The sequence below is a fragment of the Nomascus leucogenys genome, chromosome 12 (genome assembly GCF_006542625.1).
Source record: "Nomascus leucogenys isolate Asia chromosome 12, Asia_NLE_v1, whole genome shotgun sequence".
Taxonomy (NCBI): Eukaryota; Metazoa; Chordata; class Mammalia; order Primates; family Hylobatidae; genus Nomascus; species Nomascus leucogenys.
This window is the reverse complement of record NC_044392.1, coordinates 41,678,991-41,695,053: the sequence shown is the minus strand read 5'-3', so window position 1 is coordinate 41,695,053 and position 16,063 is coordinate 41,678,991. Positions and strand designations below refer to the sequence as shown.

The following is a 16,063-nucleotide window of genomic DNA, read 5'->3' as shown; positions in this document are numbered from 1 at the left end:
AGTTCACATTCTCATGCCGCTAGAACCGGGGGAAAGTAGAAGTTGCCGGGGCAGAGGCTTCATCCATTCTGTGTGCAAACCACAAATGTTTGCAAGCTAGACCACTTGCGGTAATCCCCTCTCTCTCCTGCCCCAGCTGCTGCTCTGCAGGGCCTCCACACACCGACAGGACCTGCAGCTGAATGAAGCTGGACACAACTCAGGAGATCTGTTGGAAAGAGAATGATAGAGGAAAATGTATGAATGTTGCCATCTTTAGGTGAGTGGACAAGATGTGTACTTCCTACTTTACTTCCTCACTACTTTTGCCTCTTTCCTAAACAACTGAGTCACCAAAAAAAATACCTGGCAGTGTCAAATTAGTTGCCCACTTCCACTGAGTCAGAACCTAGGGCAAGAAAACTTTGAAAATTCTCTCTGTCCATTCCTGGCCTCAGCAATAAGCACATCAAATTCCATCAGACTATGTAGAACTTCTCACTTAAAGATTTCCAGGAAGAACTTTACTGTCAGAAAATGCTTAGCTGGGCGTGGTGGCGCATGCCTGTAATCCCAGGTACTTGGGAGGCTGAGGCAGGAAAATCACTTGAACCTGGGAGACGGAGGTTGCAGTGAGCCAAGATTACACTCCAGCCTGGGCAACAGAGTGAGACTCCTTCTCGATAAAAAAAGAAAAAAAGAAAGAAAAGAAAAAAGAAAATGAAAATGCTTCCTAGTATTTCGCCTGACTCTGTGTGTCACCGTGAACTCTCATGTTCTGTCCACAGAAGAGATGGGAATGTGTGACCTCTTTTTCTGTTGAGGGAACATTGAATAATTTCCAGTTTTTATCTATTACAAATGATGCTGCTATGAGCACTCTTGTATATGTTTTTTCAGGCTTATATATATACATTTCTGTTTGACATTTACCCAGGAGTGAAAATGCTGAGCCATCAAGGATCCCTGTGTTTAGTTTTGGTAGATTCTGCCAAGCCATTTTCTAGTGACTGTACCAGTTTATATTCCCACTAGTGGTGTACAAGAGTTCTAGTTTCTTCACATCCCCACCAATACTCAGCAGAGGATTGCATGGGGAGGGTCACTGGGCTCCCCCAGACCCACTCGGTCTCAGCTGGTATCACTCCCTTATTCTTATGGAAGGTGTATGGTATCTTATTATGGTTTAAATTTGCATTTCCACAGTGATTTATGATGTCCGGCTCCTTTTGCTATGTTGATTTGACACCTGGATATCTGCTTCTGTGAAGTACCTATCCAATTATTTTTGCCCATTTTTCTAGTATGTTGTCTGTCTTTTTCTTACTGACTTGCAGAAATTCTTATATTTCTTATGTGGGCCCTTTGTCAGCCACATGTATTTAAACTATCTCATCACACCACAGCTCGCCTATTCCCTCTCTTAATGGTGTCTTTTAAGGAATAGTTCTCAAAATAATACCTGACAGTCTTAAAAGCCTCAGATTCTGAAGCTCCATCTGTGTTCTACTCCAGACTCATCGATGTCTGATTCCCTCCTGAACTGAGGATCCTGTGAACCATCCTCAGGGCTCCACTTCTCCATCGCATTGCAGCAGCCACACACATTTACCTCTGGAGACAGGAGCTCCTTGGAAGCTGGGAGGTCACTCGGTGGTCAAGGGGTAGATGATTTTAGTTTTCCAGTGCTGCGCTGTCTCCCAGGCTGAATGACGCTGAGGCCAAGCAAATTCGGGCAGTCTCTGGATCTTTCTAATAGAGGTGTCCCATAACCATGTTCCATCCTAGTTCCCTGGCATAGGCTTGTTGAAGTCGCAGAAAATGTCAGGGATTTACTAGTGATTTACCGACTCCTTCATGCTTAGTGTTCAGGAAAATTTATTCATGTAATACTTCTTCAACCAAAGAGGAAATACCAATTAGAGCTTTATAAGTTTCCTTCCCACTTCCTATTTCGACTATCAAGCTATAGCACCACCCAGCTCAGGCCACACACCCACCTTCAGTCCGGAGGCCTGGTTGCTCTCTGCCAGCTTTGTCCTGGCCTGTTTCTGACCTGTGTTCCCTCCGCTGTGCCAGGACAGGCCCCATGCTGCTCTGGACGGCTGTGCTGCTCTTTGGTAAGTCAACGAGCATGGGCATCCCCTCTTGGAGCACTAAGGACCATAAGTCATCCCTGAGACACCACGTTCCTCATCTTACCTTTCCCACTTCCAGTGGGTTTGTGGCTGGAGCTCAAGACAGGTGCATGCACCTGGGCATGCTTGGGAGAGATGGGCACTGGGGTAGGAGAAACTCCTCAGTGTTTCCTACCCCATTGTCCTGGGTCCTTGGCAGGGCAGCCCTTCGATATGTCAGAGATAAATTAGGGAGGCAGAAAATCACATTGCAAGGTCCCCTAACTTCCCAATGACATTTCTACCTTGTGACATCAGGTTAAAATGCTAATCAGAGCTGTCTCAAAAGGCAATTGAGGTTACAGAAGGGAAGGAGGCTGCTGGGGGCAACAGGGAAGGAGTCAGGGAAATGAGGGGAAACAGTCCCAGGCATTTTGCTCAGCAATGGGAGGTGGAATTTTACAGGATGACATATTTTTATGGAGCTTCAGCATTTTCTTAGAACCAGTTAACAATGGCCAGACCTCTCACCTGGTTGAAAGGCCTGTGCTCTGAGTAACCAAAGCCCTTTTCAAATTGACTGTTTCTCTTCCGCCTACATCTTCTCTCTGTTGGGGGCTATTTCAGATCCATGGGGCTGGTTTGAAGAATCAACTCCATTATCTGATCCATGTCTCTCTCTCTCTTCTCTCCATTTCTCCTCATGCAGGTTACTTGTAACTGAGAGAGCTGGTCTAAGGGTAGAGGATTGTACGGGGAGGGTCACTGGGCTCCCCCAGACCCAGCTCAGTCTCAGCCAGTGTCACCCCCCTTATATCTAAAAGAAATAATTTGGCATATATTTTGTTTCACTTTACAGTTTCCAAGTAGACCTACTTTTTGTTTAATTCTTGGTCCAAATAGCTTGTTTGCTACTTGTATTCATTGAACTAGAAAAGCAAAACTGTTCCTAAATATAACCTCTTCCTGAACAGAGTTTGTGAGAATTTGACCCTGTGAGGAAAATGCCTCTTCCACTCAATGTTCCTTCTCCAGCATAGCATGCTACTCGTGTGTTCTATGAATGGCCATCTGGACAAATGAAAAGGTTTAATGCTCACACTGAGGCGGGGACAGGATAGCCTAATGCCTGGATACACTCCAGGCAAAAGACTCCCAGGGGCAAATGGTACTACCGGCACTACCTTGTAAAAGGAACAGCTCTTGGACTTGTCTAGATACAGTCTGAGAGTGTTCCAGCTTGGAACCCAGGACGAGGATGACAGACAGCAAATGAGGAGAGGAAGGGAATCAGTGACCGGCTGACTGGTGCACAGTGTAATGGAGAACCCACCACTAGCAAATTTGGTCCCACTTGATGCTCACGGACCCCAGAAAAACAGCCTAAAACACAGGCACTGGGGCTGGGTGTGTAGGAACATTTATCTTACCATAAGTGTAGAGCTGCTATTTCCTCTCTCAAGAGCAGGGTGTGGTCATAATAAATTGGTGGCTATTACTATTATTGGCTGTCAGGGCTCCAGGAGGAAAGGAACCCTGACATTGAGCATGCTGTGACCTGGCTGAATGTGAAATATGTATTTAAAGTTTGGGAAATTAGGCTTAATTTTATTCTGAGCTGAACATTAGCGAACTTCCCTCCTACCACTGGAGCCTGCTCCCCGCATATTCACACAGCGTCCATAGGAGGTGTCATGGGGTCCCATACAGCCCTCCCAGCAATATGACTGCTGCACTTGGCACTGCAGCCTGTTCCACAGTGCTAGAGTTCAGTGGTGAGAGAGTTCTTCATGTTGAGCCAAAATCTGCCTCCATGATCCCTCTAGTTTCCATTTATGTCCTATAAAGTAATGCAGAATAAGTCTCCCCTTCTTTTAAGCTTAGCCCACCAAGTATTTTGTGTCTCTACTCTGTTGCATCTTTCCCAGATAAATATCTCTCGATCCCTCAGAAACTTTAAGAGAAAATTATCCTACTCCTAGAGTTGGCAGGGGCTCCTTCCTTCATTGTTCGGAACTCTATTATGCAACTTGGTTTGACAGTAGCTCTTGGCCACTTCATGACACTGTCACCTCATCTTTGGCCTATAGCTAATGGAGGTGCCTGGGCCCTCATTGCAGGAACTGCTGTAAGCAGGTGTCACCCACTGTGTATGTTCCCAGTTGGCTGCTGTTTTGATTGCAGAAAGCAATTTTGTAATCCCACCTCCAAGATCTTGCAGTACTATGGGGACAAAGTCATTGGGATTTGGGGACAGGAGCTCATTTTAAGTGCATCTATGCTTCCTGAGTGCCTTCTCTCTTGTTTTTGGCTTCAGTATTCTCAACCCTGTTTGTTTAGCACTTTGTAGCTGCAAAATTGTTTTCCAGTGAGGAGGGGAAGGGAAGGAAGACATAACTACAGAGTAAGGTCTCTGTCACTCTGAAGTCAGGCCTTCTTTCTGCTTTCAGTTAATGTAGTAACCACTTTCCCAGGCAGTGGGTCAATGTAACGTTCACAACTACACTGTAAGAAAAAAATGACTATTATCATTTCTATTATGTGATATGACAGAACGAGATATTGAAGGCTCTTAGAACTTAGACAACTTGTTCAAGGTCATACAGAAAGAGGCAAATTCATGACTCAAGTCCAGGTCATCTGATTCCAAATCCTGCATGCTTTCCACTACACCGAGCTCATAGATGGGGGTTAGGGGTGGAGATGGAGGGATGATAAGGAAGAGACTCATTGTTCTGCACACTTTTGAGAGCTTATGACTGAGTTGACCCTGAGCTGAATAGAGAATTGAGCTGAAAGATCCCATCTGTGTCCAAAGTAGTGTAGAAAGCAAAGATGATACCATGTGACAGAGCCAAACATCTGCTCTTAGAGCATTTTCACCCACCCTTCCCAAGGCCATTCTTGCATTTTTTTTTGGTGTTATGCAAAATACCTAGGACATGCCAGCAATGAAGGACACAAGTAAATGTATGAGGATTGGCTGGACTGACTGCACTCAGCCCTACATTCATTCATTGTTTCACACCTTGCCCCAAAGTCCAGAAGATTCTTCACTGCTTCATATCCAGCTATGACCTTCGATTTCGGGTCTTCCATTGTTTGGGCTATTCAAACCTATCTAACCATATCTGTCATCATTTTGTGAGTTGGCCTCTCTTCCCAGGTCACCTGTTCTCACACATTCACTCATTTAAAAACATGAATGCAGCACATCCAAGATGCAAGCATGATGTGGGATGCATCCAGTTTGTTTGTAGTTCTCTCATTCATCCGTGCTGCCTGACAATGTCTCACATCCTTTAATGATTACTCTTTCAGGGGACTTGGCCTCCTCAGTCTGATCACTTCCATACCCTTTTCACCAGAGCTCTGTAGAGAGATGGGACAACAAGAATCAGGTCCTGCCCTTGCTTTATGGGTTCTCCTGTAGATGTTGGAGGTAGGACCCTCAGGCACATTCGTGCAAGAGTCTAGTCCTATGTTTTCTACTTTTGGCTTCCCACCTCATACAATGGGATGCAAAGGAAAGCATTCATGCATTTATTCAGCAGATGCTTACTGAACACAGACTATGTTCCAGGCACAGGTCCTAGGCATAGAAAATATAGCAATGAGCAAAATAAGCAGAGTCCCTGCTACTATGGAGCTTACATTCTAGACAGAGAGACAGGTGATAACATGTAGGCAATTTAATGAATAAGATAAATTCAAATAGTGATAAGTGCTTTGATGATAATACAATGGGGCATTGTTTTAGTGATTGGGGAAAATTCTTTTGATTGGAGTCCCAGGGAAGACCTGTTTGAGAAGGCAACATTTGAACTGTGATAGGGCAAAGAGTTCTAGGGAGTAGGTCCAGCACAAACATTGAGTGGTCAAGTGGCTGGGTGGTTGGCTGGTTGGATGGTTGGATGTTTGGGTGGGTGGATGGCTGATGGCTGGGTTGTTTGGTGGTTGAGTGGCTATGTGGTTGGATGGTTGGATGGTTGTGTGGATGGGTGGCTAGGAGGTTTGGTGGCTGGGTGGTTGGTTGAATGGGTGTAAGTCCCCATTGCTGAAGTGACAGGCCTCCTTGTCAGAAAGCTCTTTTTGCTACTTAACCTAATTGTGTTACTTTGTTCTATTGCAGTTCCCTGTGTTGGGAAAACTGGTAAGTTGTGTCCCCTGTGTTGGGAAAACTGGTAAGTTGTGTCCATGTCTCTTCTAATTCAAAGTATGTCTATGGGCCAAAACTTACAGGATGGGAACAGGACAGTACCATAGGGTCCCTCAGAAACATCTGCAGAGCAGCACCAGACTAGGCCCCTTCCTCAGCAGTCTTGGCCCCAGGAAAAGGAGGAACTTGGAACTCCACTAGTCTAAGGCCAAGGGTAGTCCTCGGGTGACACAAGCCTCAGCAGTGGGACTCTAGACCTCTATCCTATACCCTTAAAAGTGTCTGTGGCCTCTGTCTTCTCTCCATGTGGTTCTGGAGCTCTTATATTCTCAACTCAACAAGACTGGGACTCCCTTCCTTCCTTGTATGTTCAGAGAAGCAGGCACCTTTTTCTGCTGATCAGTCTTCCTTCTTTCCTCAGATCCCCTTCCCTCCAGCCCATTCTGTGACACTGACCTTCATGGAGCTTTCTGTCAAACAGGAAAAAATTCTGATCTATGAAATCTTGACCTCCAAGGACATATTCTGTGATTCCTGGGGGAGATCATTCAAACCAATACTTAGTGCTGTTAGAAAAAGCAGTAGTGGAAGCAAGACTTGCCGTTCAATAATGCGGTGAGCATCATTACTTCCAGGGTGAGGAGAGTGGGTCCTAAGGATCCAGAAGATCCAGGCAAGAGCAGGATGTGCTGGGGCTCCCTAACTGTTACTCCTCATTAGTCTCAGGCCATCAGGCCTGCTCTGAAGGCTGTCTGGGAATGGGGGTATCTGGCTTATCAAAGAGATTATACAGCCTGGGGACAGATACAGACTGGGGACAGGCTCAGCCTGCCCTGCAGGTGATGGTGGATCCCTGGGAGCTCTTCTCCTGCTCACATCAGTGCACAGAATACATTTTGGGAATAGAGACAAAAAGAACAGGTCCCCTCCATGAGAGTGGTGGAAGATGAAATGCCCTGCTGAGGGTAGAGATGGAGGCTGGGCCTGAGGAAGCCCAATGAGGAAGGCAGGAGGGAGAGAACTCAGGCTGTGGCACCTCCAACACGCCCCACCAGCTGCTTTCTGGTGGACACAGATGCTGCTATTATCTGAAGTGAAGGCTGCAGAAAGTGTCACATTAGGTAGACACAGGAGGAGAAGCCAATCTAGGCTGGAGGGAATTGAGTCAGGAGGAATGAGGCAAGACAATGAACAGAATGAATGCAATTAAGCCAAGCTTGGCAAGGCAGACAGGAAAGTGCAATATAAAAGAAGACAAGGAGGGTGGATGGGAGCAAAGCCAGAGAGAAGACACAGGGAGAGGAGAGAAGGGGAGGAGAAGGGAAAAGAATAAAGAGAAAGAGGGAAGAGGAAGGAGAGAAGAAGGAAAGGAAGGAGGAGTAAAGGAAGTCCAGGTCCTGCCCTTCTCTGGTCAGCATGAAGGACTGGAGACAGTGACACCGTACCAGTGCCACCCAAGGGCCTCCATCCCCAGCAGGAGGCCTTAGGCTGGGGGACAGAGGGAGAGAAGTGACTGATGGGACCTGCAGCTCCAGGGCTGCCCTGTTCCTCTGTCTCGCAGCCTGGCTGAACCTCCAAGCCTGGCCAAACCCTGTGTTTGAAGGAGATGCCCTGACTCTGCGATGTCAGGGACGGAAGAATACATCACTGTCTCAGGTGAGGTTCTACAGAGATGGAAAATTCCTTCATTTATCTAAGGAAAACCAGACTCTGTCCATGGGAGCAGCAACAGTACAGAGCCGTGGCCAGTACAGCTGCTCTGGGCAGGTGATGTATATTCCACAGACACCCACACAAACTTCAGAGACAGTCATGGTTCAAGTCCAAGGTGAGTCACCAGCTTGGGAGTTTGTGGGGCAGGAGGTGCTGCTTAAGGGTCCCGTCTCTAGAAGCCAGTAGCTCTCTGGGCAGGACCCCTGTCTCTGGCTGCCCCTCATGCTGGGCCAATGTGTGGGGCCCCGAGGTTTCCCAAGATGTTGTCTCAATACCCCCCTCTCCCCACCATGGGGCACATCCGGAGCCAGGGGAAGGAGTGGGGAGATTCTTGGGAGGGGGGCACTGGGAAGAGCCTGGACCAGTCCAGGCTCACTCTTCCCCTCTGTGGACTAGAGGACTTCGAAGGCCCCCTCTGCCTCTGACTTCCAAGATTCCAGAAGGGCCTGGCTATGTGGGAGTCATTTCAGAGTTTGTGGGTGAGGGTAAGAGGACAGGTCCTGGGGATGAAACTGCCTCCCATCGGGTTCCCCAGGCTGCAGCCTGGGATGAGTAGAAGCTCAGGCCTCAGCCTCCTGGGGCTTCATCATCCAGGACTCCCCTCCTGAGTCCTGGACCTGCATCTCCCCAGAGCTGTTCCCATCTCCTGTGCTGAGTGCCATCCCCTCTCCTGAGCCCCGAGTGGGTAGCCTGGTGATCCTGAGATGTCAGACAAAGCTACACCCCCTGAGGTCAGCCTCGAGGCTCCTTTTCTCCTTCCACAAGGATGGCCACACCTTGCAGGACAGGGGCCCTCACTCAGAACTCTGCATCCCAGGAGTCAAGGAGGGAGACTCTGGGCTTTACTGGTGTGAGGCGGCCCCCGAGGGTGGCCAGGTCCGGAAGCAGAGCCCCCAGCTGGAGGTCAGAGTGCAGGGTAAGTGCACGAGAGAGTGAAGATGCCCCCAGGGCCCTGGGCATCAGGTAGTGGGATCCCCTGGGGGTAAAGGATTTGGGGGAAGGGTCCCCAGGAGAGGAGGGAGCCAGGGTCCTGGGTGGTCAGGCTGAGCCTCCCACCCCATGTGTGTCCCAGCTCCTGTGTCCCCTCCTGTGCTCACTCTGCACCATGGGCCCGCTGACCCTGCTGTGGGGGACATGGTGCAGCTCCTCTGTGAGACACAGAGGGGCTCCCCTCCGATCCTGTATTCCTTCTACCTTGATGAGAAGATTGTGGGGAACCACTCAGCTCCCTATGGTGGAACCGCCTCCCTCCTCTTCCCAGTGAAGTCAGAGCAGGATGCTGGGAACTACTCCTGCGAGGCTGAGAACAGTGTCTCCAGAGAGAGGAGTGAGCCCAAGAAGCTGTCTCTGAATGGTGTGTTTTGTCCTCCAACAGAGCTTTGAGCCCCAGCAAGCTGACAGGGGTCAGATCTCACCCTCTGTGTACCTCCCATCACACCTGGCATAGTGCTGGACCCATGGCAGCCACTGCATGACCAAGCATGGACCCTAATTGGTCCATCTGTCTACTGAGCCTGGCAGAGAAATATTGAAGTCCATGGAGAGTGGGGAGCATCATGGGGGGAGCAGTCATGTGGTCACTCATGGTGTCACCATCATCCTTGCTGCCATCCCCTGAGCCATCCTTCATGCCCATCTAAGAAGCTCCCCCATGCCAGATAATTCCCCTAATATCAGTCATTCTGCCTGCTCCGTGCCAGGCTGGAATGCATTTCTGAATTTTATCCTCAATGCTCATGGCCACCTTCTTCTCCCTGCTCCCAGGTTCTCAAGTCTTGTCCACTCCCACCAGCAGCAACTGGCTGGTTCCTTGGCTGCCTGCGAGCCTGCTTGGCCTGATGGTCATTGCTGCTACACTTCTGGTTTATTTGAGACCCTGGAGAAAAGCTGGTCAGTAACTCTTCTTGGCCTTCTTAACTGCTGAATCCCTGTGCCAGGCCCTGCCCAGCCTTTGGAAAGCCAGAGTCTGACAGGACCAGCCACTCTCTTCTCCTGGGTGTGGGGAGGAAGTGGGGACTTCTCTTCCTGTGTCACACAGAGGGGCATATGGAAGGACAGTTAATGCTTCAGAAACATATACACACATGCACTTGCTCACATGCTCACAGTCATCCAGAGATGCACACAAACACACAACCGCACACTCAGGCATGAATAGAACATAAACCAAGGAATTATTACAAGGCGAACGTGATGTATGTCAGTATCCTTTACATTTGGAAGACAATCTGTGGCTAGGAATATGACAAAAAAAAAAAAAGGCCTCCACCTCTCTCTCTCATTGAGCTCAGCAGAGCTCTGATCTGCTTAGCAGCGGAGAAAGAAGACAGAACTACAGTGCGTATGCACAGGCTCACTCACACACACTCATCTTGTACAGTACTTTACTGTAGCAGAGTGTGCAAAGGATATTAACTATCAGAAAAGAAATATGATAGACAGGACTTAGCAATGGCCTGTCCCCAACGCTACCATTAGTTCCATAGCCTTGAGCCGGTTCACTGTAAGACTCACTAAATCAGCTTCCTTTCCAGGGATGTTGTAAGGGTTTAAGTTAATGAGATAACATTTATGTAATACCTCATGTATTAGACTGGCACATAGGGGGTGCTCAGTAAATTCTCATTCTAATATGAGCAGATCACCCCAGCAGGTTCCCAGGCTGCCCTTTCTCCTCTGTGCATTCTCTAATGCTTCTAATCAAAGTCACTGAAAATAAAAAGGTTGGTTAAAATTCTGATGTAGATAAATGACATTTCAGGTTATCTATTTATTTTGATATTCCAGACTCTCTTCTTCTCCCTTTCTCAGTCGCGATAATTAAGAATGAATGTTGGCTCTCAAAGCAATTAGTTTGGGGGGCCACGCATTTATTCCAACTCTAACCTTTGCTCGCCTCAGGCCACATGTAAGGAATGGCTACCAGTGCCAAAGCTGATTCCTAGGGCTTCGAATACACCTACAGAGGTTCAAATCAACCCCACTTCTTCCTCCTCTGCCGGGGCAATGTTTTTATTTTCTGCTTGTCTAGGACAAAACTGATTGCTCTCATCGACCTCCAAAGCTAGATGTACTTATTTAAGTTTGCAGCTCCCTCTGTTGAGAAATTTGGGATGAGTTTTCCAGGAGCTGGGCCAGCCTGATAATTAAGGAAGACCACCCAGTCATATGTTCAAAGCATTCCTTCCTGCATCCACCAGGGTACCTGAAAAGGTCTCTCCCCAGCCCTAGTCCCAACACCCTGCCTCACCATGTGCCTAGTTAGGATTTGGACCAGACTTCAACTTCCTCTCCCCTATTGAATTTGTAGTCTTTGTCCATACAACTTCCCATCCCCACCCTTCTCACTAGTCTTGAGTCTGGATTCAATACAGGCTAGCCTTGCTTTAAGGTATCCCTTCATAGTGGGGGAAAAGGAGAGGAGGCCCAGAGCTATTGGGGAGGCAGCTGGAGTAGGGAACCACAAACCAAAGATCTGTGAGTTATGCTGTCATTGTGTCTAATAAAGCCTCCTCCAAAGGGCCTAGCCTGGCCTCGGTAATACAAGTGTTTCTGTTTCAGTCCACTCACCTCTGAGTCAAAGCATTAAAGGCAGTGTAATGGCAGAGTAATGTAGCACAACCTCCTCCCTCCCCAGCCCCAGACAAGATGGTGAAAGAGTGGTCACTAGTGAAAGATCCTCGGCCGGGCGCAGTGACTCACGCTTGTAATCCCAGCACTTTGGGAGGCCGAGGCAGGCGGATCACGAGGTCAGGAGATCAAGACCACGGTGAAACCCCATCTCTACTAAAAATACAAAAAAAAATTAGCCGGGCATGGTGGCAGGCGCCTGTAGTCCCAGCTACTCGGAGAGGCTGAGGCAGGAGAATGGCGTGAACCCGGGAGGCGGAGCTTGCAGTGAGCCGAGATTGTGCCACTGCACTCCAGCCTGGGCGACAGAGCAAGACTCCGTCTCAAAAAAAAAAAAAGAAAGATCCTCAAGAACAAGATACCTTTCACAGGGAACGAAAGAGTATCCTCTTAATGTAGAGATTATAAACCATCACCACCACACCCACTGCCAACCTTGGAGCAGGTGGGCTTCATTTTACTAAGGAACCTGTATCTCATGCAATCAGGACTGCTGGTGGTGATCTTAATATCTCAGAATCTCAGAGGCACAAAATATTCTTTAGAATATTGCTCAGAAAGTCACTTTCAGGACCAATTCCGTAGCTACGCAGGAAAAACAACCAGATCAATAGCCTTATTCTCCACACCCAGCTCTGGGAGACTCACAACCATTTCCAAATAGCATAGCTGTTCTTCAGCAAACAGAAATATGCCACCACCAAAGACAGTCAACAGATGTAATGTCCAAAGTCAATTTTTAGAACATTTGCCGATGATGGTGTTACTGGAACAAGGATATGGTCATGCAAGGGGTCCACTTCAAAGCAGCACTCACCTGCATGTACAGGTTCTGCTATGCTTGTTTAAAAGTGTTCTTTTTACTACCAGTTTTCACACATCCCATAAAACAAAGTTCTGTCGAACTCATGGAACTCTTCATTGAATGGAGACTCAGAAACTGAGGCTCATTTCTCAGCCCTGACGAATGAGCATTGGAGAATGCTTAATCACTGGGGATCTGTCTAAGTCTCCATAAATCCCCTCTTGATTTTACAGAAGGAGCCATTTCCACACATCCTACCCGGTGATTCTGATGCTTTCTAGCTGTTAGAGTAATGAGTATTTCTTGGGCACCAGGCATGAACCAAGTGTTCTAAAATCTACATGTGACCCAATTCCTATCCCAAGAGTTACCTTTAAAGTTCTGGAAGCACCTGCCGTTCCAGAGGCAGCGTGCTAGTGGAGAAAAGGCATGCAAACCTGGATTAAGATTCTGTCTCCACCACTTACTGTGACCTTATAGAAGTCGCCTCTCCCAGCTCCAGTCACCTCATCTATGAAATGGAGATAAAAGTATCAACCCTTGCAAGACGATTGTGAAAAACATTAGACACCAAAGAATTAGGAAGAGAGGTGTTTTTGAAATCCAACTGTGTGCTGGTCACTGGTTAGGTGCTTTACTAGGAAGACTATATTTTATTTGGATTGCCTGGCCCAGTGTCTGGCATATAGTGTACGGTCAAAGTTATTAGCTTTTCTTCCTTCTGAAAAGCGACTTGACTGGTAAGCCTAGGCCCTCTCCATGCAAAAATGTGATCCATTCTTGCTGACCTTACTTCCTCGTAGTTTGTGATTCCCATGGAGCCATCTAGGGTATTTTTCAAAGGAGACATCCCATAAAAATCAACCATGTCCAGACCTGTGAATTAGCCCTCCTAACCAAACCAGCCTCAAACCTCCAGCGGCCTCCTTGTCATTCTTGCTCATGGCTTTCCTGTCCTCTGTTCCACCTGCCCTCTAAGGGACACCCAGTGAATCTTGCCTTTGTATCTCCTAGGGCCCCTTCCATCCCAGATACCACCCACATCTCCAGGTGGAGAGCAGTGCCCACTATATGCCAATGGTAAGGACTTCCAGCAGGACGGTGGTCTGCCCATGTGGGTCAAAAAGAGGTTCTTAAGGGAAGTAAGAAGGGAGCTCTCCTGAGCCCTGTGTCTCAGGAATTGGAGTCATCTGGGGAAGCAAAACAAACAGCTTCTAGAAAGGGCATGAAGAGGGAGTGCTGTGGAGCTGGTGGTTGGAGAAGGAGGTGGGAAGGGAGCCAGGGCTGCAGGAGATGGGGCAGGGAAGGTTTGGATCAAGGGTTGGCAAACTTATGGCCCATGAGCCAAACCCAGCACACTGCCTGTTTTTGTAGATAAAGTTTTACTGTAACAGAGACCTGCTCATTTGTTTATTTTGTTCGAGAGCTTTCATATTATAGAGTTGAATAGTTGTGACAGAGATTATACAGCTCACAAAGCCAAAAATATGTACTACCTTTTTTACAGAAAAAGTTTGTCAACCTCTGGTTTAAGCAGTGTCCGGGCTAGGGAAGCTGCAAAAAAAAAATGCTAAGGGGGCCTGACTCCTCTTGCCATGATGGCTATCCCCACATTAGTGACCAACCCTCATTGCCACTTGTCACCATAACAGAGCCCCTGATGGGCTTCTGAGTTCTGAGTCTCAGAACTGAGTTTGAAACCTGACTCTATGTGCTTACTCACTGTGGACTTGGCACGTCAAGTGTCCTCTCTGGGCCTAATCTATAAAGGGGAGACAATGCCTGCTTTGCAGGACTACTATAAGTTGTTAGGAATGGAACCTAGGTTCTAGAAACAAACCTTTAAAATTGTCTACATGTAATAGGTGTTCAAAACAGGGAGTTCTGTTGTTGCTGTCGTTTTAATGTCTTACCTGCCCTGCTAGTTCACTTCCTAACCTGCAAAAATGGGTTTGAATTGGCGTAGGGTTTCTGCTCCTTCCCATAAATGGCAGTAGGGGAAATGAATCAAGGAGTCTCTTAACTGAAGGGCAGTTCCCCCAGGACTTGAGGTCACACAGCTAGTGTGTAGTCCAACTGGAACTAGAACCCAGGTCTCCCAATTTCAGATTGAGGAGGAGTGAAAGGGATCTCCCCCCGCTGGCTTCCCTGGCTCTCTAGAGGAAGACAGCCAGCCAGGAGGGGTGGGAAGGAGATGTACTTGCCGTGGAGCACAGAGACCTGACCTGAGCTCATTCTTTCCCCACAGCCAGGCCTGCTGAGTTCACCGCGGGGAGAAAGGTGAGCTGGGATCCCTGCTCCTTTCTCACCCTCTGTCTTACATTTGCTTCCTCATCCTGAGCCCAACTCTTCCACAGGACAGTTCTATCATCTATGCAGAGGTGAGATGCCTGCAGCCCAGTGAGGTTTCATCCGAGGAGGTGAATATAAGAAGCAGGACTCCCCAAGAACCCCTTGGCGACTGTGAGGAGGTTCTGTGCTAGTGATGGTGTTTTCCTACCAACACACACCCACCCGCAGTCTCCAGTGCTCCTCAGGAGGACAGTGCGCTCCTCAGCTCTTTCTGTGGGTCCTTCAGTTCCCAAGCCCAGCATCACGGAGCCCCTGAGCCCTTGTCCTGGTCAGAAGCACCTGAACCCTGAGTTCTCTTCTTAGCAGAAGACCAACCAATGGAATGGGAAGGGAGATGATCCCACCAACACACACACTTAGGTTCAATCAGTGACACTGGACACATAAGCCACAGATGTTTTCTTTCCATACAAGCATGTTAGTTCCCCCAACATATATATATATATGAAATAGTCATGTGCCGCATAACAACATTTCAGTCAGCGATAGGCTGCATATACAACAGTGGTCCCATAAGACTATAATGGAGTTTAAAAATTCCTACTGTTAGTGATATCATAGCTGCTTTAACATCATAACACATTTCTCACGCGTTTGTGGTGATGCTGGTACAAACAAGCTACAGTGCTGCTAGTCATATAAAAAGACAGCACATACAATTATGTACAGTACACTATACTTGATAATGATAATAAACAACTATGTTACTGGTTTATGTATTTACTATAACTTTTTCTTTTTGAGACAGAGTTTTTCTCTGTCGCCCAGTCTGGATGCAATGGCACAATCTCGGCTCACTGTAACCTCTGTCTCCCGAGTTCAAGTGATTCTCTTGCTTCAGCGTCCTGAGTAGCTGGGACTACAGGCGTGCACCACCACACCCGGCTAATTTTTGTATTTATTAGTAGAGATGGGGTTTCACCATGTTGGCCAGACTGGTCTCAAACTCCTGACCTCAAGTGATCCACCCTCCTCGGCCTCCCAAAGTGCTGGGATTACAGGTGTAAGCCACCGCACCCAGCCCTGTATTTACTATAACTTTTTATTGTTATTTTGGAGTATATTCCTTCTACTTATTTTTTTTTAAGTTAACTATAAAACAGCCTCAAGCAGTTCCTTCAGGAAGTATCCAGAAGGAGGCCTTGTTATGATAGGAGATGACAGCTCCGTGTGTGTTATTGCCCCTGAAGACTTTCCAGTGGGACAAGATGAGGTGGTGGAAGACAGTGATATTGACGATCCTGACCCTGTGTAGACCTAGGCTAATGTGTGTGTTTATTTATGTCTTAGTTTTTAACAAAAAAGTTT

The 16,063-nt window shown here is 47.7% G+C and overlaps 1 protein-coding gene across 1 annotated transcript; it reads left to right on the top strand.

The window, feature by feature from the left end:
• Window positions 1-243: 243 nt before the first annotated feature.
• On the top strand, window positions 244-14,932 carry LOC100593057 (Fc receptor-like protein 6). Its single transcript, XM_030823242.1, has 10 exons — window positions 244-259; window positions 2,064-2,099; window positions 6,229-6,249; window positions 7,817-8,083; window positions 8,600-8,884; window positions 9,041-9,322; window positions 9,733-9,858; window positions 13,418-13,483; window positions 14,652-14,683; window positions 14,761-14,932. The coding sequence occupies exons 1-10, from the start codon at window positions 244-246 to the stop codon at window positions 14,884-14,886; spliced, it is 1,257 nt and encodes a 418-aa protein (XP_030679102.1). The 3' UTR covers window positions 14,887-14,932.
• The last annotated feature ends 1,131 nt before the right edge of the window (window positions 14,933-16,063 follow it).